General features: G+C 46.1%; 2 protein-coding genes across 3 annotated transcripts; both read left to right on the forward strand.

The window, feature by feature from the left end:
• The first annotated feature begins 419 nt into the window (after window positions 1–419).
• On the forward strand, window positions 420–8,536 carry LOC308141481 (actin-related protein 2/3 complex subunit 1A). Its single transcript, XM_080511659.1, has 10 exons — window positions 420–527; window positions 1,060–1,153; window positions 2,282–2,386; window positions 3,171–3,393; window positions 3,648–3,755; window positions 5,061–5,267; window positions 6,521–6,596; window positions 6,677–6,867; window positions 8,161–8,251; window positions 8,412–8,536. Exons 2-10 carry the CDS (start codon window positions 1,090–1,092, stop codon window positions 8,415–8,417), a joined length of 1,071 nt encoding a protein of 356 aa, XP_080367785.1. The 5' UTR covers window positions 420–527; window positions 1,060–1,089; the 3' UTR covers window positions 8,418–8,536.
• A 1,247-nt stretch (window positions 8,537–9,783) lies between these two features.
• On the forward strand, window positions 9,784–20,850 carry wipi1 (WD repeat domain, phosphoinositide interacting 1). 2 transcript variants are annotated; one of them, XM_080512204.1, is made up of 12 exons: window positions 9,784–10,173; window positions 11,842–11,924; window positions 12,848–13,017; window positions 13,735–13,831; window positions 13,964–14,061; window positions 15,777–15,869; window positions 16,176–16,246; window positions 16,447–16,554; window positions 17,601–17,765; window positions 18,125–18,232; window positions 19,137–19,306; window positions 19,633–20,850. In XM_080512204.1, exons 1-12 carry the CDS (start codon window positions 10,100–10,102, stop codon window positions 19,818–19,820), a joined length of 1,425 nt encoding a protein of 474 aa, XP_080368330.1. In that variant the 5' UTR covers window positions 9,784–10,099; the 3' UTR covers window positions 19,821–20,850. The 2 variants fall into 2 exon arrangements, with proteins under 2 accessions (XP_080368330.1, XP_080368331.1); XM_080512205.1 differs by having other exon boundaries at window positions 12,851–13,017.
• The last annotated feature ends 999 nt before the right edge of the window (window positions 20,851–21,849 follow it).

Raw genomic sequence — 21,849 nt, forward strand, 5'->3', positions numbered from 1 at the left:
AAGTTAGTAATTTCAGGTCATTGATAAGGTCATAAAGTCAGTGTTGAAATTGTAAAATAGACCAAAAGCACATTTAATTCCAAAATTTGGGGAAGAACCCCCCCCCCCCCACACACACACACACACACAACAAATAACCCCCCAATTTAATTTATTTGTCTTATTTTCAAAAAACATTAACCCTAATAATAATGACTCACTCCTATCACAAAACCATATATTTTCCTCTCTGTCTGACATGTTAATATTCTGAAGAAATGAGGAAGCTCCCGCATATGGCCACAATATTTTTTAAAGAGTTCCTGTACCGTACCAATACCGTCTGAGCTCGGCCCCCTTGTGTTGGAGCTGTGGAGTCGCCTCTGTGCAGACACACCCTCCTCCTTCACTCAATACCACAGGCACTTCCTTCAGCGGCTCCACTGCACAGCTTCATTCGTGTCGACTGCCCAGAGTCCACGAATACGGCCCTGCATTCCCCCCTCCTCCACCACCACCATCCTCCTACCCCCCAACGGACAGCAGAGGTAAGACCTCACACCTTGTTTGTCTTCATCATTACACGTCTCACACACAAAACTGGACATTTATAACCCAAAAGGTAATATTTGATTGTACATGGGACCAAGCTTTATGGTTGCGTCACTTTGTTGTGTTTTAGTCTGAATGGGGTGTCATGGATCACCTCCCTTCTTGTAATGTGTCTGATGGAATCTGAAGGAGCTCAGCTTTATCAGAACAGAGAACTTTCACCGCTGTGTCGTCAAATTCAGATTCAAGCAAAAAGAAAAAAATTATCTAAACGTGCACCACAACTGCCAAAGGTGTTCTCTCTCTCTGTCTCTCTCTCTCTCTCACACACACACACACACACATATATAAAGTGCAGGGATCATAAAGTACAATATAAAATGTGACATGAACTCATGCTAACAGCAGTTTGAGTTCACTCTGTGTGTGTGTGTGTGTGTGTGTGTGTGTGTGTGTGTGTGTGTGTGTGTGTGTGTGTGTGTGTGTGTGTGTGTGTGTGTGTGTGTGTGTGTGTGTGTGTGCGTGTAGCCACATTCCTGCAGCCTCTCCTGCACAGACATGTCGCTGTACAACTTCGGCCTGGAGCCACTCTCCTGCCACGCCTGGAACAAAGACAGGAGCCGTAGGTGTATCACACACACACACACACACGCGCGCACACACACACACACACACACACACACACACACACACACACACACACACACACACACACACACACACACACACACACACACACACACACACACACACACTTGACAGAGGCGAAATTACTTGATTGTTTTTGCTTTTTGAAAAATGTCCTAAATAAAAGTGGTGAACAGAAAACTGAAGCTCAAAGATAAAAGATGTGACCTTTGATGCTTGTGCCGTTGCCCTCTTTGAAGTTAGTGTTTCACCTAACGCTCCTAATGTCGCCACACCCTCAGTGCAGACGTTAGAAACAACAGATCAGACCCTCTGGTGGGCCGTTTCATTTCATCAACAGTTTCTTTGTTTCCGTGCAATTATTTAGGAAAACAATTGAAAAAAATAAAAGATATTATCACCAGCTGAAAGAAATAGAGTGCAACTTCAACTCGATGCCGTTTCTACTGAGGCCTCCTGGTGAAAATTACAGTCCTGCTGTAGGAGCCGTCACTCCTCCTCACAGACCCGTTCCTCGGTGCTGGGTACCTCAACGGAGGGGTAGCGGAAACTCGTAGCCGGCGGTCGTGGTTTCTTTTCCCGTACTATCCACAACTTTTCAGTTGGACAGTGTGAAAACCCGCCCCGCCCCGCGACGCTCCTGCACAGAATGTGCGGCGGCACTGTGGCTTAATGCACCAGCGCAGGTCTGGTCATGACTGCAGGGGCTTCAGGTCTGGATGGGATCATTCTCTTCCCCTCTAAATGCATTAATGGTGCCGGGAGGATCTCAGTCAATCTCATTATCACTACCGGAAATGGATTCAAAGAGCTCAAATGCACTTCAGACTCACAAACATGCACAGACTTATAGGAAAGGCATTTCTAATCCTGCATGCACAAGACAGGGTACATTGAATTTTTTTGAAAGGAATTCCCCTTTAGGTCGTCAGTTATATTAAGATTTATGTCACAATGATTTTTTTTTTTACATCTCAGTGTGAACCTGCTCATCATGTAAGCTGCTGCTCTCTTCGATAACAAGTCAGAAACAGTTTGATACTGTGGTTTACGGCCGGGCTGTATTTTTCCTTCTTTAAAGCCAGGCTGTGTTTCCCTGCAGAGATCGCTGTGAGCCAAAACAACAATGTGGCCATTGTGTACGAGAAGAAGGGCAAAGAGTGGGAGAAGATCCACGAGCTGACCGAGCACAGCGGGAGAATCACAGGTACCCAAAAAGCTGCAGCACAGTTTTATAACAGAAACGATGACGTGCGACAGAAACAGGCTATTTGCATTTAATATGCTGAGGGATCGGCCTGAAAGGGTGTTATTGACCTTCTGAATAAAGAGTTCGTAAAACAGCGTCTCAGAGGTCTCCTCTATTGGTTCTCTTTTGTTGGGAATTATTTTTGTGCATTTATTTGTTTAACCCCTCCCAAAATAAATGAATACATAAATAATGATTTGTCTTAAAATGCAAATTTGATCATTTTCATGCAGTTGCTGGACCACAAATGCACTTTACATGAGGACTTGAGATTGGTATTTATCGTATTAATGATGTGGCTTATGGTGTTTTTTTAATGCTTTTATGGTGTTTTGAAGGTTTAAAAAAAAAAAAAAAATGCTTTTACATTAACTACTCAAGGTATAATTACACTGTGTTTCCGGCCTGGTTTGCCCAAAATGTATTGCACCGTGGGATTTTTGGGGAATTCTGAGGAAGGTCTGGCACATTAACTCTGTTATTGTCGGTTACAGTTTACACACAACTATAACACGTAGGTAGGGCAACACAAAAATAAAGTTATGAGGAGCGCTTCCCATGATCCTTTGCGCCCCCCCCCCCCCCCCCCCCCCCCCCCCCATCACTCCACAGCAGCCACTACAGTATGTTGTCCATGGATAGTAGGTGTCGGAGTTAAACACCAACCATAAAGAATGACCTTAAATTGTCTGAACTCGATTGAAGGTCGGGTCCAAGTTCCTAACATACATTATGTCTGCAGGCATTGACTGGGCTCCAGAGTCCAACCGCATTGTGACGTGTGCGTCAGACCGAAACGCCTACGTGTGGACCCTGAAGGACAATGTGTGGAAGCCCACCCTGGTCCTGGTGCGCATCAACCGTGCAGCGACCTGTGTGAAGTGGTCTCCACTGGAGAACAAGTTCGCGCTGGGAAGTGGAGCTCGGATCATCTCGGTGTGCTACTTCGAGAAAGAGAACGACTGGTGGGACACAAGTCATAAATCACCAATCCAAAATCTAAAGTGACGTGCTGGGGCTGCACGATGTCAGATCAACATGCAAGACGTGATAACGTGGTTGCATAATGGGATTGTGATATGAATTACAATGAGTGAAAAAAAGCACTGACTTTATATCATTGCTGTGTTTGTTTGCTTTAGGATTCATTATAAGAGTACTTTTACTATTCCTTGGACCCACCAGACAGAATAAAGCTTCAATTGTTTGTTTCTTTTAGGTGGCTGAGTAAGCACATCAAGAAGTCTGTTCGCTCCACAGTTCTGAGTCTGAACTGGCATCCCAACAACATCCTGCTGGCAGCTGGGTCTGCAGATCTGCACTGCAGGTGAGAATCGACCCATCAGTACGTCTATCAGTACGTCTATCAGTACGTCTATCAGTACACCCATCAGTACGTCTATCAGTACGTCTATCAGTACATCTATCAGTACACCCATCAGTACGTCTATCAGTACGTCTATCAGTACGTCTATCACTACGTCTGAAAGTACAGCCACCCATCCACCTAGAGCTACTTTAACAAACCTTGGATCGTGGCAAGTTTGGTTTGAACCAAAAACAGGTGACTGATTGCAAGAATGAAAGTAAAAGCCGATCTCACTCTTGCACACACATTTTGGCAATTGATAGTGAGGAATGACGGTAAGAAGCTTGTACCTGAAGAAACTCCAGCAGGGCAGAAAGACCAGGGTCTTGAAGCAAACTGAGTGGGTCCAGACTGTTATTGTGAGAGTGCAAAGCTCCGCCCCACCCCAGCGGACTGCCAGACCACCGCTTCATCAGTACTGCTTCCTGGTTAGACCTGGACAGGTGGATAGGCAATCACAGGACGAGCTCGGTGAGACAAATTTCACACACATCCACGCAGACAATCAATTTAGAGGTACCGTTCATCCACGAGTCGTCTCTCTGTACCGTGAGAAGAAACCAGAGGAAAACATCCACACACGCACAGGAGGAAATCGTAAACTTTGAACAGATGGGCCACCAAGCCTGAAATCGAACCAAGATATTTCTGTTGCGGGGTGAAGGTGCTGACCGCCATGGCTCGGTTGGCGGAGGGGCTTGTCATTCAATAGCAAGGGGGCTGGTTTGACCCCTCATAGTACTGCACTGCCCTGTCCATTTGTCAAAGTGTCCTTGAGCAAAACACTGAGCAATGATAGACATGTATCATTTACTGTACTGAGAGCTGACATGCGATACCAACACAGTCATCTTATCACTCATTTGCACTCAGAGTCACACTACTGCTCTACAGAAGTGTCTCTCTGTTCCCTCTTCAGAGGTTCTTTCTATACAACCAGCCTGATAACACCCTCCATCATCATGGGTCCACCAGCTCCCAGAAAAAGAAAAAAAAACTCACACCTCCATTATTATATGCAAAACTATGTTGCAACTCTGAAAAATCGTAATTCTCCCTCCGTACAGTGACGATAATAACGGTGCACCAATGGTGTAAATGATGTTTTAAATGGTCTCAGAGTAACTCAAACAGCTGTGGGGGTGAAAAACCTGATGCAAACGAGTTTGTCTTTTATTATAAACTTTAAACATATATTTTTATTTATAAACCTTTTTGTTTGCTGCCGTCTTTGACACAGTTACACACCTCTGTGTCTCTCAGGGTTTTCTCAGCCTACATTAAGGACATTGAGGAGAAGCCTGGATCCACCCCCTGGGGCGCCAAGATGCCTTTTGGCGAGCTGATGCTGGACCACAAAGAGTGTGGAGGTTGGGTGCACGATGTCTCCTTCTCCCCCAGCGGAGACCAGCTGGCCTTGGTGGCTCACAACAGCACCATCTCTGTGGTTGACGCTGCACAAGGGAAAGAGTGAGTGCTGCAACCGCGACACTCACAACAGGAATCTGCAGCCACACATGACTCTACAGCCCCTCTGTAGTGACTCTACAGCTTTTCTGCAGTGACTCTACAGTTCTTCTGTAGTGACTCTACAGCCTTTCTGTATTGACTCTACAACCCCTCTGTAGTGACTCTACAGCTTTTCTGTAGTGACTCTACAACCCCTCTGTAGTGACTCTACAGCTCGTCTGTAGTGACTCTACAACTTCTCTGTAGTGACTCTACAGCCCCTCTGTAGTGACTTTACAGTTCTTCTGTAGTGACTCTACAGCTCCTCCGTAGTGACTCTACAGCTCCTCTGTAGTGACTTTACAGTTCTTCTGTAGTGACTCTACAGCCCCTCTGTAGTGACTTTACAGTTCTTCTGTAGTGACTCTACAGCTCCTCTGTAGTGACTCTACAGCTCTTCTGTATTAACTCTACAGCTCTTCTGTAGTGACGCTACAGCTGTTCTGTAGTGACTCTACAACCCCTCTGTAGTGACTCTACAACCCCTCTGTAGTGACTCTACAGCTCTTCTGTATTAACTCTACAGCTCTTCTGTAGTGACTCTACAGTTCTTCTGTAGTGACTATGCAGCCCCCTGTCATGACTCTATAACCCCTCTGTAGTGACTTTACAGTTCTTCTGTAGTGACTCTACAGCTCCTCTGTAGTGACTCTACAGCTCTTCTGTAGTGACTCTACAACCCCTCTGTAGTGACTCTACAGCTCTTCTGTAGTGACTCTACAACTCCTCTGTAGTGACTCTACAGCTCTTCTGTATTAACTCTACAGCTCTTCTGTAGTGACTCTACAGCTGTTCTGTAGTGACTCTACAACCTCTCTGTAGTGACTCTACAGATTTTCTGTAGTGACTCTACAACCCCTCTGTAGTGACTCTACAGCTCTTCTGTATTAACTCTACAGCTCTTCTGTAGTGACTCTACAGCTCTTCTGTACTGACTCTACAACTCCTCTGTAGTGACTCTACAGATTTTCTGTAGTGACTCTACAACCCCTCTGTAGTGACTCTATAGCTCTTCTGTAGTGACTGGAGGACACTTTCACTAATTGTGCTGTCTGTGATGACGAAAAGCTAAACCAATCAAAACAGTGTTAAATTAAAGAAGCTATTAAAGTACTAAAGTAGCTGACATAGCTGAAACTGTGAACGTTTTTTTTGAAGCGGCTGACTCAACGGAACCGATCGCTGAAATGACTCTGTTGTGTTTGTGTGTCGAGGGTTACCCAGCTCACCACCGACCGCCTTCCTCTGCTCAGCGTCCTCTTCGTCAGCCCCGCCAACATCGTGGCCGCGGTAACTGCCGCCTCCGTCGTGCTCCTCGCTCGCCCACGCCAACCATTCTGACCTGTTTCCGCCTTCGCCTTCCCCGCCAGGGACACGACTGCTGCCCCTACCAGTACACCTACAAGGGCCCCGGCTGCTTGGAGTTCGTGAAGAAGCTGGACATCCCCAAGCAGACCTCCAAGGGCAGCATGTCGGCCATGCAACACTTCCGCAACCTGGACAAGAAGGCCACAGATGAGGAGGAAAACGAGCTGAACACTTGCCACCAGAACAGCATCACGTGAGGGCTCTTCTCTTTCTCCTTTCGCCCAATTCGAAGTTGCGCAGAGAAGTCCGTCAGGACCTTCCTCGTCTTCTGCCTTCCCCCCCAGCGTTTCCCGATTACAACCCTCGGTTCTGAGCGCCCGTTGACAGAGTCGCAGAGACTCATCCTGCTCCTCGTTTTGTTTGTGGAGCAGAGGTTTTCAGTTTGACCCCATTCTGGCCGTTCAAATGTGACTCCTCAGACCAGCCTGTGGTCATCAGAGTATTTGGAGAAAAGGAGGACGTGGAAACTCCACCCAGAAAAGGCTGTGTGAACCTCCCACCTCCGTCACTATGACCAACGCCACACTAAGTGATACAGTCACTATTGCCACGAGTCTCCTTGTCTTGTTCTTCAGCGACAGCTCTCTGCCGCTCAATGCAGACAAAACAGAAACACTGGTACAATTCCTGAGTCAATTCCTGGGATTAACCAGTACTTGGAGGACTGAGGACAGTCTGCTGAGAAAGTTGGGAGTGATCTTTGACAAAGACCTGTCATTATTGCAGCACTGTCAGCAGCTGATGAGGAACTACCTCTATCAATCAAGGACAATATCTAAACTTAGGGGTATGGTCTCACGGAATGATTTGGAGCTTGTGTGTCTTCACGTCTAGACTATTGTAATAGTTTGTTTTCTTGTCTGAACAAGAAGGAGCTCCCTCCACTGCAATTAGTGCAAACACTCTGCAGCGAGGATTCTGACCCGTACGAATAGGAGGACTCACATGTCCCCGATTTTAAAAGAACTTCATTGCCTGCCAGTGTCCTATAGGATCAAGTTTAAAATTCCGGTTCTAGCCTTCACAGCCTTGCATGGTTAGGCTCCTTCTTATGTCAGTGATCTGGTCCTGCTTTACATCCCCGCGTGGGCTCTGAGGTCTGTGGACCAGAATCTGCTGAAAGTTCCACACACTTGCTTTCTCACGAGGGGTGACCGATCCTGCCAGGCTGTTCCTCCCAGGCTTCGGAATGATCTTGCGCTCAATTGACTCTGTTGACGCCTTCAAGAACAAACTCAAGACTCATTTATTTGTCCAGGCTTTGTAATCAGCTACTTTTGGGCTGTTTTGATTTTGTTTTGTCTCGGCCTTTTATTTTGTTTGTACTTTCTGATGTTTTTTGGGTTTTTTTTTTAACTGTGTCGTGATGCACTTTGTGGCTTTTTGACTGTGAAAGGTGCTTTATAAATAAGCATTACTTACTTACTTACTTTCTTGTTGAAGTAGTTGAGAAAGCTGTAACATGTCGTCGTGCTGTTCTCTACAGGCAGTTGTGTGTTGTGTCTGGGGACAAAGGTAAGGTGGACAAGTACAGCAGTGTGGGTCTGGATGGAGCCATGGTCATCTGGGACTTCAAGGTATGGATGGAAAAATACTTTTTTTTTTCTATTTTCTTCCCTTTTCCAAGAATGGAAAGTATAGTGGTTAAATATATTGTAATTATGCTCTTCTGGGTCATTTTTCTCTGCACTCAGTACAACAGGATTCTTTCTAACATGGGTTTGCCTTGTTTTCCAGCACTGACTCTCCAGTCTGCTACTTCTGGAGGTTTCAGGAGACAGAAAGAATTCCTGTAACCGGAAAGTGATGAGCACGTGTGCTCTGCACCGATCGTTCAAATAAACAATGAACTGGTGGACTGAGACTCATTTTTACATTGTGTGTTAATTCCCGTGGCCCTTTCCCCACGCTTGTTTATCACACGTTTTTGTGTGTCATGATTTGTAAAACAAATGGTGGATGGTAGATTGCGTATTTTTATAAATGATGGATTTTCCTTTTTAAATCAAGGCCCTTAGAACGATACGTCACAACACAGGAGAAGTGCAACTTCTCCATCAACCAAATGTTTACAACATGCAAAAATCCCCATAAGCTCAAGGTTTAAATGTTCCTTTTTCAAGTTGTACATTTTGTTTACCTCATGGGAAAAAGGTTCAATGGGTAGATTATACAAGTGGGCCAAATTAAATGACCTGGGATTAATCAGAGACCCCTCCCTGCAACACCACCAAACAAAAAGTTTGGAGTTCCTTGCTGAACGTGTCACCTCCGACTCCCGTTCCTCGATTAAATCAATTTTGAAATTGTCCAGAGTCAAAATCGTAACCACGATTAAAATTCAATTAATTGAGCAGCCTAATTCTGACGTCATGCTAAGTCGACTTGAATTGTGATACTTTTTTTTTTTTTGCAGGTTGGACGTTAAAAATGAAAAAACAATCCCCTCTTTATGTTTTCTTTGACGCTCTGCCATAAAATGTGCAACCTGAATAAGGAAATGAAAATGTAGTTTGAATGAACTATTATTAAATTCATAGAGTCAGATAATGCAGATATATCCTTGAAATGAAAAAGCATTTTTACAAATGCATTTTAATTTTCTAATTTCAAAATGAGGGTTTGGTCTCTATTTGCTGGAGTGTCTTTTGAAAATGATATCTTAATCATAATTGGGTTTTTTTCCCGTTTCAATTAAGTCACAGAATAAACAGTCTTGTCGAGAAAATGAAAATACAGTTTGTATGATTAATTATTAATTGTATTTATGAGTCAAATAATGCAGCCATAACCTTGGAGTGTCTCTTGCAAAATAAATCTTAACCGTCATTTTCTTTTTCAGTTGAATTCAGTCACAGAATAAGCAGCCTTGTCAAAGAAAATTTAAATAAAAAAATTCTTAACAGTTTAACACGTTTCAGTTTTTTGAGCCACATCGGCTTCCATACTAAATAACACTGGAGGGTTTTTTTTTTTTTAATAAACAGCATGAATGGTCGGAGAGCTGCCAGCCAATAGGAACACAGTTCTCTACAGCCGACCAATCAGAACCCGGATACCAACGAGGGTCGCCGATCAGCCAATCAAAAGAGACAGAGGTTGTGACGTAGCGGCTGTCAGCTGTTCTTGTTTTGATGCTTCCCCGTACCGCTTCCACAGAATCCGGATCGCCGACCTCCCCGCCCCGGTTCCCGGATCACCGAACTCCGCCGCTCCGGTCGCCGCATCACGGACCCCCGGCTCCGGGCTCCGCGCCTCCAAGAAGTTGGGGGGGAAAAAAGCCTCGGCTCCCGTCTCGGTGTGTCGCCTCCTAATATTTCCGCCACATTGGAGCCGTCTAACGCCGACATCGCGCGACGAGGTGCAGCCGATCCCAGGCCTCCAATCCAGGGCGGAGGGAGGGAAGGAGGTCGCCGGGACTCGGGATGGAGAGCGGGGAGGGAGCGGAGGGCCCGCCGCGGCTCCGGCTGGGCTGCGCCTCCTTCAACCAGGACTCCACGTAAGCAGGCGGGCGGATGAGTCCGGTAAAAAAAAACAGAGGGGGACAAAGTAGTTCGGCAGTCCCGGAGCGGATGTGTTGACACGGTAGTATTTAAAAAAACAACCCAAAAAACAAACAGCGGAGGACCGGGACGGTGGTCCAACATGCGGCCCGCGGCCCCTCCGGAGGACTCGGAGGTCCCGGAACCTCTTAGTCATTTCTGGAGCTTCTTTCAAACGGTTATAAATAAGATGGTAAATCCTGACAAGCAGTGGCGGAGGGGGACTAGAGGAAGGACAGTTTGGAAGAGGGAGTTTGGCTGAGAAGCTGCAGGTCAGGTTCAACTTTCCCCAGTAGAGTTCTTTATTTATTTATTTTTTTTTTTTTTAAAGGTTTTCTTCAGGAGAGAGGCATTGATGTGTTGTTTGAAAATATCCCTGCTAAACCCGGTAAACCAGCCCCAAAACACCTTCATTGTCTTAAAGAGATCATTAGTTTAATCCGTTTTAATTTCAGTCATTATAGTTTGTCACGTTAAAGGGCTTTTTTTTTTTTTCAGGAGATCTATGACTTTTCTATATGTGTCAAGCCCAGACCCCCTGCTGCCGAGGCCCTGCGGTGTCCCCCACACACAGGGGTCCCTGGTGATGTTTATGTTGAGGTTGACCGGCGAGGTTGTCGGTTTGAATCCTTTCAGATCAATTCACCACGGGTTTCTGTGGACGGAGTTTAAAAACCGTAATTATAAACACAGTCAGGTGAAGTAGTGGGTGGAAAAGTACTGCTGATGATCCTGAGTCAACTATTGTTGGAGTTACAGTGACACACACACACACACACACACACACACACACACACACACACACACACACACACACACACACACACACACACACACCCAGATCAGTGAGTTCTTGACCCAGTGTAGATCATAGGCTGTTGACGCGACATCCCTACATCCCTACATCTTGGAGAGGTCTCCCTCTCCTGCTAAACATAAAGATACCAGGCTAGGAAATCCACAAAAAACATTCGTAGCTCGCTTGCTACATACCTCGGCTTTAAAGTGAGGTATTATTTGTGTTGATAGGTTATACGTTTACATTTATTTCCAGTCATTTCATTTACTTGCAATAACACCACACTTGCCAGTGCAGGTTCAAGCCACTAGGTGGCGCATTGCGCTTGTGGCAGGAGGGGACTTGCATGTAAGCAAGGCAGAGGACTGACAGCCTCCCTGGTTATCCAGTTAGGGAGGCAAGGCACTAATAAGAGAATTTAGAGTTTTGAAAAAAAAATTACCTTACCGAGTAACTAGTTACTGTGAAAGCAATGAGTAACTTAAAGTGACCGAGTTACTTTTGAAAGTAGTAACTTACTTAGTTACTAATTTAAACTAAGCTGCTCATAACCTTGTTAGTTGTCCTTGAATGTTAGTTACTTACTACCGCCTCTCACCACTAGGGGGCTCTATGTGGACAGGGAAGGGAGCTGCAGCACTACGATTACAAGTCAAAGCAGTCTGGTTATTTTGTGTGTGTGTGTGTGTGTGTGTGTGTGTGTGTGTGTGTGTGTGTGTGTGTGTGTGTGTGTGTGTGTGTGTGTGTGTGTGTGTGTGTGTGTGTGTGTGTGTGTGTGTGTGTGTGTGTGTGTGTGTGTGTGTGTGTGTGTGTGTGTGTGTTGCAGGTCTCTGGCTCTGGGAACCCATAGCGGCTACAAGCTGTTTTCTCTGACCACGGTGGATAAGCTGGACTGCATCCACGAGAGTGGTCAGTGTTGCACCGTCGACTTCTTCCCTCAGTTTACTCAGTTACTCAGTTACTCACGGGATGAGAGTAATACTCACTAAATCCAGTCCACGACACTGTGAGACATGAGACACTGGCAGCTTCTGGTCAGCTTGAGTTTGTAGTTCCGGGGCCACACAGAGTAGATGGTAGGTCCAGCTCATAATACATAGTGTTGTCAAAGTTATTAATTGTAATTTATTAGACTTTCAGGTTGAATCACACTAAATTCAATAATCAATAATCGTAAAAAAAAAAAAAAAAAGTAACAAAACAAGTGATATAATTTCTATACTATTCCTTTATGCCACAACAGCATAAAATAAATAGAATGCAAATATGAAAGACTTAGTTTAGTCTTAGTTTGAACATTTCTTTTGTGGATCCAGTGTGGTGGTCTTATATTGGTGGTCTAATTCCACTTCCACAGTCTGACCCACGTCTCCAAAGTTCTAAACTGTAACTCCAAACTGTAATCCTCGGCCCCGCTGCTCCGGCTCGGGGTTGCTGGAGCCAATCCCAGCTGCCTAAACCACCGACCTCAAGCTTTATGAACCAGTTATCAGTTAAACACCTTTAGTGACTGAGTTACTTCAGTGTCAAAAAATATTAAATATGCACATGTTTCAAATTAGAGTCATGCAATAAATTGTTTTTATGAAACAGAGTTGCAAAGGTTCTTTCAGTGGTCCAGTTTGTACTGAATCAGAGAATCACCTCCTCCCGAAGACTGAATTAACGGCCCAATGAAAAAAAAAAAAAAAACACCTTCAACTTTAAAAAGTAAAGATTCAACACAGCTTTGAATTTTCTACAGTGGTCTATTTAACAAAAGCTGTAGTTTGTGTGGAGCAGCTGGCAGGAGAAGGAGGGCTCCCATGTCACCGGTGTCTGCGTCTCCTCAGCAGACACTCCGGACGTCTCCATCGTGGAGCGTCTCTTCTCCAGCAGTCTGGTGGTGGTGGTGAGCACCGCCATGCCGCAGCGCATGAACATCTATCACTTCAAGAAGGGGACGGAGATCTGCAACTACAGCTACCCCAACGACATCCTCTCTGTCAAGCTCAGCAGACAGGTGAGAGCAGCAGACAGGTGAGAGCAGCAGACGGGTGATAGGTGAGAGCAGCAGACAAGTGAGAGCAGCAGACAGGTGAGAGCAGCAGACGGGTGAGAGCAGCAGACGGGTGATAGGTGAGAGCAGCAGACAGGTGAGAGCAGCAGACGGGTGAGAGCATCAGATGGGTGATAGGTGAGAGCAGCAGACGGGTGATAGGTGAGAGCAGCAGACGGGTGAGAGCAGCAGACGGGTGATAGGTGAGAGCAGCAGACGGGTGAGAGCAGAAGACGGGTGAGAGCATCAGACGGGTGAGAGCAGCAGATGGGTGATAGGTGAGAGCAGCAGACGGGTGAGAGGTGAGAGCAGCAGACGGGTGAGAGCAGCAGACGGGTGATAGGTGAGAGCAGCAGACGGGTGAGAGCAGCAGACAGGTGAGAGCAGCAGACAGCGCTTTCTGTCGTGGGGCGTGACGGGTTTTCACGCGGTCCGCCTTTAAAATTTCGCCATTCTTTTTTTTGGTGGGGGGGGGGGGGGGGGGGGTTGTTCAGGTCTGTCTCTCTGCGGTTAGAACGTCACCGTTCATCCTATGCAGTAAAATCTCCCTCAAAGAAAGATGTCGACTTGAGCATCATGTAGTGAAAGCTTCACCGCCGTGAAAGTCGTTGGACTCCACAGTTTCAACAAGTGCCGCATTTTGAAACGGCCTCCACATGTTGGTGTTTGTGCTGCTTGCAGAGGCTGGTGGTCTGCCTCGAAGAGTCCATTTACATCCACAACATCAAAGATATGAAGCTGCTCAAAACTTTGCTCAACACTCCGTCAAACCCAGCAGGTAAGCTGTTCTCGGCTCAACGCCGCCGTTTTGTTTGTTTGTTTGGAGCGGCTGGTGCATATTGATGTACTGCATTATTGTCAGGTGGACAGCGTTGTTGTCTCTTGTTAGAATTCCACCGTGTGTCTCCAGGTCTGTGTGCTCTCTCTGTCAACCATTCCAACTCCTACCTGGCGTACCCCGGCAGCGCCACCATTGGGGAGATCATCGTGTACGACGCCAACGGCTTGGTAAGAAATCTGCAATCACTGGAAACACCTGGAAAGTCCCATTGTCAATGACCTGCTAAACCAACAATATAATTTCCAAAAACTCAGATCCCAGACAGTTCAGTTAAATTATGGGGTTATATTTGTGCCCAAATCCTGAGCGAGCGATGGGCAAATTTGAGCGCAAAAATTTTTATTGTGCAAGCAACACTAGTAGCATTTTGAGGAAATATTAAAAAATTGCGCAAAGAAAAACTTGATATTGCTCCAAAATCATTTCTGCGCTCAGATTCTTCCTCTGCGCGCTCAACCTCTCTCTCTCGCTCGCTCAAATCTCTCCACGTCCGCGCTGACAGACTTCAGATTCTGGAAGTGCCTCATAACCAACGAAGAAGAAGAAGAAGAAGAGGGAAAAACAAACTGCGAGGGAAAACAGAAATAAGGAAAACTAAAGATAATGATCCTGGATTACAACATGTTTTCCCTCGCAGTTTGTTTTTCCCTCTTCTTCTTCTTCTTTGGTTATGAGGCACTTCCAGAATCTGAAGTAACCAATCAGAGTTTGACGCCCGCCCCGAATTTCTGTGATTGGTGGACAACCGTGTCTGTCACATTTGGGCTTTGCACATTTTGAGCGAGCGCACAGCAGGACTTGAGCGGACGTGGAGAGATTTGAGCGAGCGAGAGAGAGCGAGGTTGAGTGCGCAATCAAGTTTTTCTTTGCGCAATTTTTAAAAATTTCCTCAAAATGCTATTAGTGTTACTTGCACAATTCATTTTTTTGCGCTCAAATGTTCCCATCGCTCGCTCAGACGTTTGGCACAAATACAACCCCATATCAAAGCACTTTGTAACGCCCATGCAGGACTTTCTTTCTGGCAGTGGTCTGGATACCCGAGTCCTTCAGTTGTGAGGTCGGTTGGTTAGATTTCCCATCTCGCCGTCTGAAGAGCGCTGTTGACTGTGTGCAGTCCCTCTGGAGCTCAACACTGCCGACATGTATAGAACGTCAGTGGGCAGAGGGTGGAGGCTGCATGTTGAGGGTTGGAGGTGTTGAACAATGTGGCTCCGTGCTGCTCAGGCTAACAGGACCGAGTCGCGGAGCTTTTCTCCCGATCACACCCTCCTGTAGCTTTGACTGGCGCTATGGTACCGATGAGGTTCCTCGCTTTAGAGCTGCACTTCCCCACAAGGTGGTTGATGGAAGCTGCGGGCGGAGCTACAAGCTAGTGAGCGTCTGGCTGAAGACTCGCCGTGTGTTTTCATCCACGTGACGTTTCCTGGTCGACTGTTTCACTTCTACTGCCGTCGGCTGAGACCGAGACTTTAACTGAAATGAGGTCACGATCTAGATCAGACACATCTTTCACCACAGCTTCGGGAAAGTCGAGGCCTTTGGAAACAAGCAAGTCTAAGACGTGACCCTTGTTGTGTGTGGAATCTTGGAGGACGGTCAGAAATTCCTGGCTTATCTTCTGGATTCTCACAGTGAGAATTAAAATCAGCCATTAGAGAGTCATAATCGATGTGTCCAGCAGAGGGCAGGCTGTATGTGGGTGGTCTGGAGAGGGTTCCTCATGTTGACCCTCAGGAAGAGTTCACCTGAAGAGCAACATGTTCAAAAGAGCCACATTGTACAGTCGCCGGATGTTTAGTAGCAGGACCGAAGAGCAGGTGAGTCTTTATCGGGGCCACGACCAGGACGTGACGCTGAAACATTCGATGTGTGGTTTCAGAACACGGTGACCATGATCCCGGCTCACGACAGTCCTCTGGCAGCTCTCACCTTCAACACCTCGGCCACCAAACTGGCCAGCGCCTCGGAGAGGGTGAGGAAGACCACCACACCGCCACTCAGTACACTTCGTCGTCCCTTCTCGGAAACACTGGAAATGCTGATGAACACAGATTAATGAGGAAATCATGTGTTTAGACTGTCAAACAGACACGCTGATTTAGTTAATCCCTGACTTTGGTCACGACCCTAACCCTAACCCTCGCCAGCGCTAGCTAATCAGACATTTCTGTAGCACTGCAGTTTTTTACGTGTACGATCAGATTCTGATGAAGCCTTCCGATATGTTGAAGTGTCGCTCATGCACGGTTAAAAACCAGCTCACTCTTGGTCCCTGCAGGGCACCGTCATCCGAGTCTTCTCCGTCCTCGAGGGCCAACGTCTCTTTGAGTTCCGCAGAGGCATGAAGAGGTCTCACTCCGTTCTGGCACCCTCACACACATTCCACACTCTGTCTGGCGTTTTCTCAAAGATTTGATTGTTTTACATTTTCACCTGATGGGCCTTTCATACATACCGAGTCCAAATGCAATGTCAGACATACTATACAACTTCAGGTCCAAGTTCTCAGTGTGTGTGTGTGTGCGTGTGTGCGTGTGTGTGTGTTACAGGTATGTCAATATAAGCTCGTTATCGTTCAGCCCTGATGGTCAATTCCTCTGTGCGTCCAGCAACACAGAGACTGTACATATCTTCAAGCTGGAGCAACTGGGCCCAAGGTACACACACACACACACACACACACACACACACACACTTATTTTTTTTATTTTTTATTTTTTTTACACAAGCCTGAACACATTTAAATATTTATTCAACCAATTAAAACTATTTTGAAATTCTGTTCTATTGAGGCAGGGGTGTCAAACTGATTTCAGTTGAGGGGCCACATCAACCTGATCTGACCTCTGGAGGCCCAACAACTCAACATTAAACTGCAGATATGGACAAATGTCAAAGTCTTTCCTTCCTTTGATCCTTTTGTAACTGCAAGAATTTGACAGTCTATTCTGAAATATACATATTAAAGGAAATCGGACATTATATTTGAAAACAAAAAACAATCAGCTGTATCTGCATATTGCATTTTTATTCAGGATTAAAACAATTTGTCATTTGGAAATTCTTTTTAGTTTACGTGTCTAAAGTGTCACTTCACATAAATTGGACTCGTTGTTTTATTGTGAAAGGTGTTGCGTTATGTGACCTCCACAGATTGCATTAATTAATTCTGACCAAGGGGCGGTTTTGAATGTCATTTTTGCCAATCTAGTGTTTTTAGATCAGCCTCTGTCACTTTTCATATTTATACTTAAAAAAAAAAAAAAAAAAAAATCACATGGCGGCCGGATTAGATCCTGTGGCGGGCCGCTTCTGGCCCCCGGACCACATGTTTGACACCCCTGGTTTAAGGGATAATTTCAGATGTAAAATTCACTAAAATGTCAAAACAACACGTGTTCCTTTCTTAAGGGCTCCTTTTAAAAATAAATAAATAAATAAATAAAATAATTCTGTTGCATTTGAAAAAGCAGCACATGATTTCCAGTGGGTTTTTTTTTTTTTGTCTTCAGGTTAATGTTGGTAAATCTTTGCATGACCCCTGCAGACCTCAGCATTCATGTGTTGACCAGTTCAGCCTCGCAGTCTGTCCGTGACGCTGACGCCCCTCGTGGGTTCAGCACTCGCGTTAGCGACGGAGCTCCGGCCCGGCCGGTGGAGGTTCAGTGAAAAAGTGTGACTGTCTGGGCCTTGAACTGTGCAGTGGCGAGGACGAGGCGGTGACCTGGACGGCCTACGTGGGGAAGATGTTCACCGCAGCCAGCAGCTACCTCCCCGCTCAGGTGTCTGGCATGATGAGCCAGGACCGCGCCTTCGCCACCGTCCACCTCTTCTCCTCGGGCCAGAAGAACGTCTGCACGCTGGCCATGTGAGGCTCCGGGCCGCACGCCGTCCTCACTCGCTGGAGCGACCCCTCATGTCCTGGCGTTTCTCATCTCCAGATCCCCCTTTCTCCTTTGGTTGTTTTTAACTTCGTGCTCATTTACTGCACGCTAATATTTACTTATTTAATATGTTACTCTTTCTACATATTAGATCATTAATATCAGCCTCACTTTATATTCTATTCTATTCTTTTCTTTTTATAATAGACTTAATTTGAAGAAAAATCCTTCCAATTTGACAGACATTAAAGGAGGATAAATGCAATTTAGTCATGGGGCTGTTTAAACTGAGTGGTTTTTTTTGTCTCTCTCTGCGGACACTGACCGTGACTTTGTTGTTCAGAATCCAGAAGCTGTTGCGGCTGCTGGTGGCCACGGCTGACGGTCAGTTCTTCATCTACAACGTGGATCCACAGGAGGGGGGCGAGTGCACGCTGGCTCACAAACACAGGTGAGCCTCCAGGAGGACGCGAGGCTCCTCGTCCATCTGGAGCAGAGAGACGTTTAGTCTTCACTGGGGGGAGTTCATTCTGGGCAGCATCAACACACAACAGTGGTTGTAGTGGGGTTGTCCTGGACATGTTGCCGGACAGTGGGTTTGTCCTGGACATGGTGCTGGACAGTGGGGTTGTCCTGGACATGGTGCCGGACAGTGGGGTGGTCCTGGACATGGTGCCGGACAGTGGGTTGTCCTGGACATGGTGCCGGACAGTGGGTTGTCCTGGACATGGTGCTGGACAGTGAGTTGTCCTGGACATGGTGCCGGACAGTGGGTTGTCCTGGGCATGGTGCTGGACAGTGGGTTGTCCTGGACATGGTGCCGGACAGTGGGTTGTCCTGGACATGGTGCTGGACAGTGAGTTGTCCTGGACATGGTACCAGACAGTGGATGCAGGTAGTCCCCCTGAAGTCCCCCATCAGTTCTTCGTTTGTGTCCCAGAAGGGGACAGGATGGTGTCAAAGGCGCTGGGAAACGTCCACCAATGTGATTGTCCCGGTGCCACCGGCCCCGTCCAGGTGGGAGAGGGACGGTGGCAGCATGGAGACGGTGGCGTCCTCCACTCCCGCCGTGTCCTGGTGTGGAAGCTGCAGCGGGTGGAGGTCATGACGGAGCTGCGGTGTCACATCATCTCAACAATCATCTGGATCTCTCCTGTTGCTCTTGTCGTCTCCCTCCAGCTCTGCTTTTGTGTCTCCCGGCGTTCTTTCACCCACGAGTGTTTGCCGTGACGCTCGACTCCGCCTCCGTGGCGTCGTCCGTTTCACTTTGTTCGTGTCGAAACAAGACGGCGACAAAAAAAAAAAACCAAAACGACCCCAGTCGTGTTTATGTCCGTCCGTCCTCCTGTCTGCAGACTCTTCGGTGCTGACGACCACGACCACGACCACGACCACGATCACGACCACGACGAGGAGGCGGAGCCGGAGGGCTCGGCGCTCGGGGCGCCCGCCGCACACGCCTGTCCGTCGTACGCTCAGACCGCAGCCTTACCGGCCTCTGCTCCCGTCAGCGCCACGCTCACCGGTCAGTCCTGCCGCCCGACACACACTCACTGTAGTAACATTTTGCTAATCGTGTAATAAAGCTGGTTATTTTCAATGTCGTCAGTCCAATAAAGTAATAATTTGCCATTATTGGCATTAAACAAATTGGAATGATGTAATAATACACGCATTAAGCCACATTTCCTGAAAGTGACGGTTTTATTTTCAGGTTATTTATTGGTAGGCTATCAGTTTTATTGGGTTTGAATTGGTATTTGATGTTTGGACGTTAAAACTAAGTGCAGTACCGTGCGAGGAGAGCGTCATCGGGGTGTGTGATGACGTCTTCTGCTCCCCGTCGTCAAGGTTACTCTGAAGACGGCGGCGCCAAGCGAGGCGAGGTCATTCCGGAGCACGAGTTCGCCACGGGCCCCGTGTGTCTGGACGACGAGGACGAGTTTTCCCCCCGTGAGCATCCAGAAGTGTTAACTGTGGCCTGTAGTCAGGGGAAACGGCGGCAGAGCCATGGGCCGGTTCTAGAAACTCTAGAGTAGAACTGGCGTGTAGAGAAGTCCAGGTGGGCGGGGCCAATCTAACTAATGAAGAACACAAAGGTTGTTGGATGGTTTCAACATGTTTATCAGGCTTTCTTAAATCATAGAGTCGGTTTTTGGGGGACTTAACACGCGTCAGATTTCCGTATTTTATATATATATCTGTATTACGAGTCAAAGCTTTGATTACGAGTCAAAGCAATCAGAACCTTTGATGAGAGGAAGCATTGATCCAACAGAGCGCCATGTTTTTTTTAATCAAAAGTAAACTTTTTATAAGGTCAGTGTCGTCTTTTTCCACTCCGCTCGTGGCGTCCATAACAGAATTCGGCCGACCAGTAAATGTTTTTTTTTTTTTTTTGAGGTTTTCAGCGCTAGTTGACAGTTTGTTAAATCCCACGATGCCTCATGATCCACAGATCCTCTGACGGTTTGGACGCGTCGTGTCGTTAAAACACAGACGCCACAATAACAAAACCGCAACAAAACAGTAAAGGACACAAGAGCAAAGGCCAAGATGGCCGAGCGGAGGAACGAGGCTTTGGGCTAGGGTTGGGGTCAGTGGCTGGTCTGTTGATCAGGGTTGCCATAGAAACCCTGAACCCCCCCCCTCTCCTCCAGGCATTTCCTTTTAAAATATTCAACTTCTTCAGGTTCTTTGAAATTGTATTAAACCAGATATAAATAGTTTTCATACCTCTTGGTACTAAAAACAATTAAACATCCAGAGGTGTAAAAAGAGAATTTTTTTTTTTTTTTTAAAGGTTATCATGTTATTACTTTACTATTCCAGATCAAATTGGACTGTGTGTTAAAAACTATTTCTTAACGTGTCCCAAAGCCTGAACTGATGGTTTTTATTATTTCAATGTGTCTGTGTTACTTTTATGACATGAAATGTTTTCTAAAAACATTCATCTTGTGTGTGTGTGTGTGTGTGTATGTATATATATATATATATATATATATATGTGTGTATATATATGTGTATATATATATATATATATACATATGTATATGTATATATGTGTGTGTGTGTGTGTGTGTGTGTGTGTGTGTGTGTATATATATATATATATATATATATATATATATATATATATATGTATATGTGTGTGTGTGTGTTGTGATTACTTTTAACCTCCTGTACCATTTTCTGAGCATAAAAAAACAAAAAAAAAACATGACAAATTACTGTGGACCTGCTGGATTTCCATGTGTGCCTTCTGTTCAAGGAAAATTCCGGTATTCAGTCAGAACATTTTCCTCTGAATTGTCCCCAGTGGTCAGTCATCAAGCTGACCTGTCACTCAATTGGCTCCAACTGTGGCGTATCCAACTCTGCATAATGTCATTTATTCCAAAGAAATTGTAGAAGTTAATCGATGTCTTACAATGAAGGTCAGCTTAAAAAATACTGAGATTATATTAAAGCTGCCTCAGAGTTTTAGAATATTCACAGCATGCCTCCTCTATATCGATAGAAAATACAATTATATTACAGAATAGTGATAATAACGATAACCAAAGACTCGCTCAACGTGCTCTTGTACACTAAAGTAATCTCAAGTCTTCACAACTCTGAAGAGAGTTGGATTTCAGAGTCCCGGTCCAGGTGGAACCCACCCCCCCCCCCCCCCCCCCGTCCCACTGAGCCACACTGGGCAAGTCTTGAACAGCTTTGCCGACGTTGTACCGGAATTTTCTTTTTAGCCCCGGGCTGCACGATGAGGTAAACTAACGGCTCTTCTGGTGTGTCTTGGTAGATTAAATGGTGCCGCGATGGGACTGGAGGGGGCCAGGCGAGCCGCTCGCGAGAGGGTAAAAGGACAGGAGGATCAGACAAACAGCAAATCAAATGAACATTAAAAACAAACAAACAAACAAACAAAAAAAAAAAGATTGTTCAGGGTGCCAAGTTTTCTTTTTCATGTACCATAACCTTCACTAACATAAAAGTCAAGTACTCCTAATGACTGGCGGACGATGTTACAGGTACACTTTGATTTAAAAAAACACAACAAAAAAA

This window comes from Blennius ocellaris (genome assembly GCF_963422515.1).
Source record: "Blennius ocellaris genome assembly, chromosome: 16".
NCBI lineage: Eukaryota > Metazoa > Chordata > Actinopteri > Blenniiformes > Blenniidae > Blennius > Blennius ocellaris.

Excerpts from the sequence above, each read along its gene's own strand:
- wipi1 (XM_080512204.1), top strand. The coding sequence starts at position 10,100 with ATGGAGAGCGGGGAGGGAGCGGAGGGCCCGCCGCGGCTCCGGCTGGGC. Across the intron at positions 16,247-16,446 it reads TTCCGCAGAGGCATGAAGAG|GTATGTCAATATAAGCTCGT; the intron begins GTCTCACTCCGT and ends TGTGTGTTACAG. Across the intron at positions 19,307-19,632 it reads CGTCAGCGCCACGCTCACCG|GTTACTCTGAAGACGGCGGC; the intron begins GTCAGTCCTGCC and ends CCCGTCGTCAAG.
- LOC308141481 (XM_080511659.1), top strand. The coding sequence starts at position 1,090 with ATGTCGCTGTACAACTTCGGCCTGGAGCCACTCTCCTGCCACGCCTGG. Across the intron at positions 2,387-3,170 it reads GCACAGCGGGAGAATCACAG|GCATTGACTGGGCTCCAGAG; the intron begins GTACCCAAAAAG and ends TTATGTCTGCAG. Across the intron at positions 5,268-6,520 it reads GACGCTGCACAAGGGAAAGA|GGTTACCCAGCTCACCACCG; the intron begins GTGAGTGCTGCA and ends TTGTGTGTCGAG.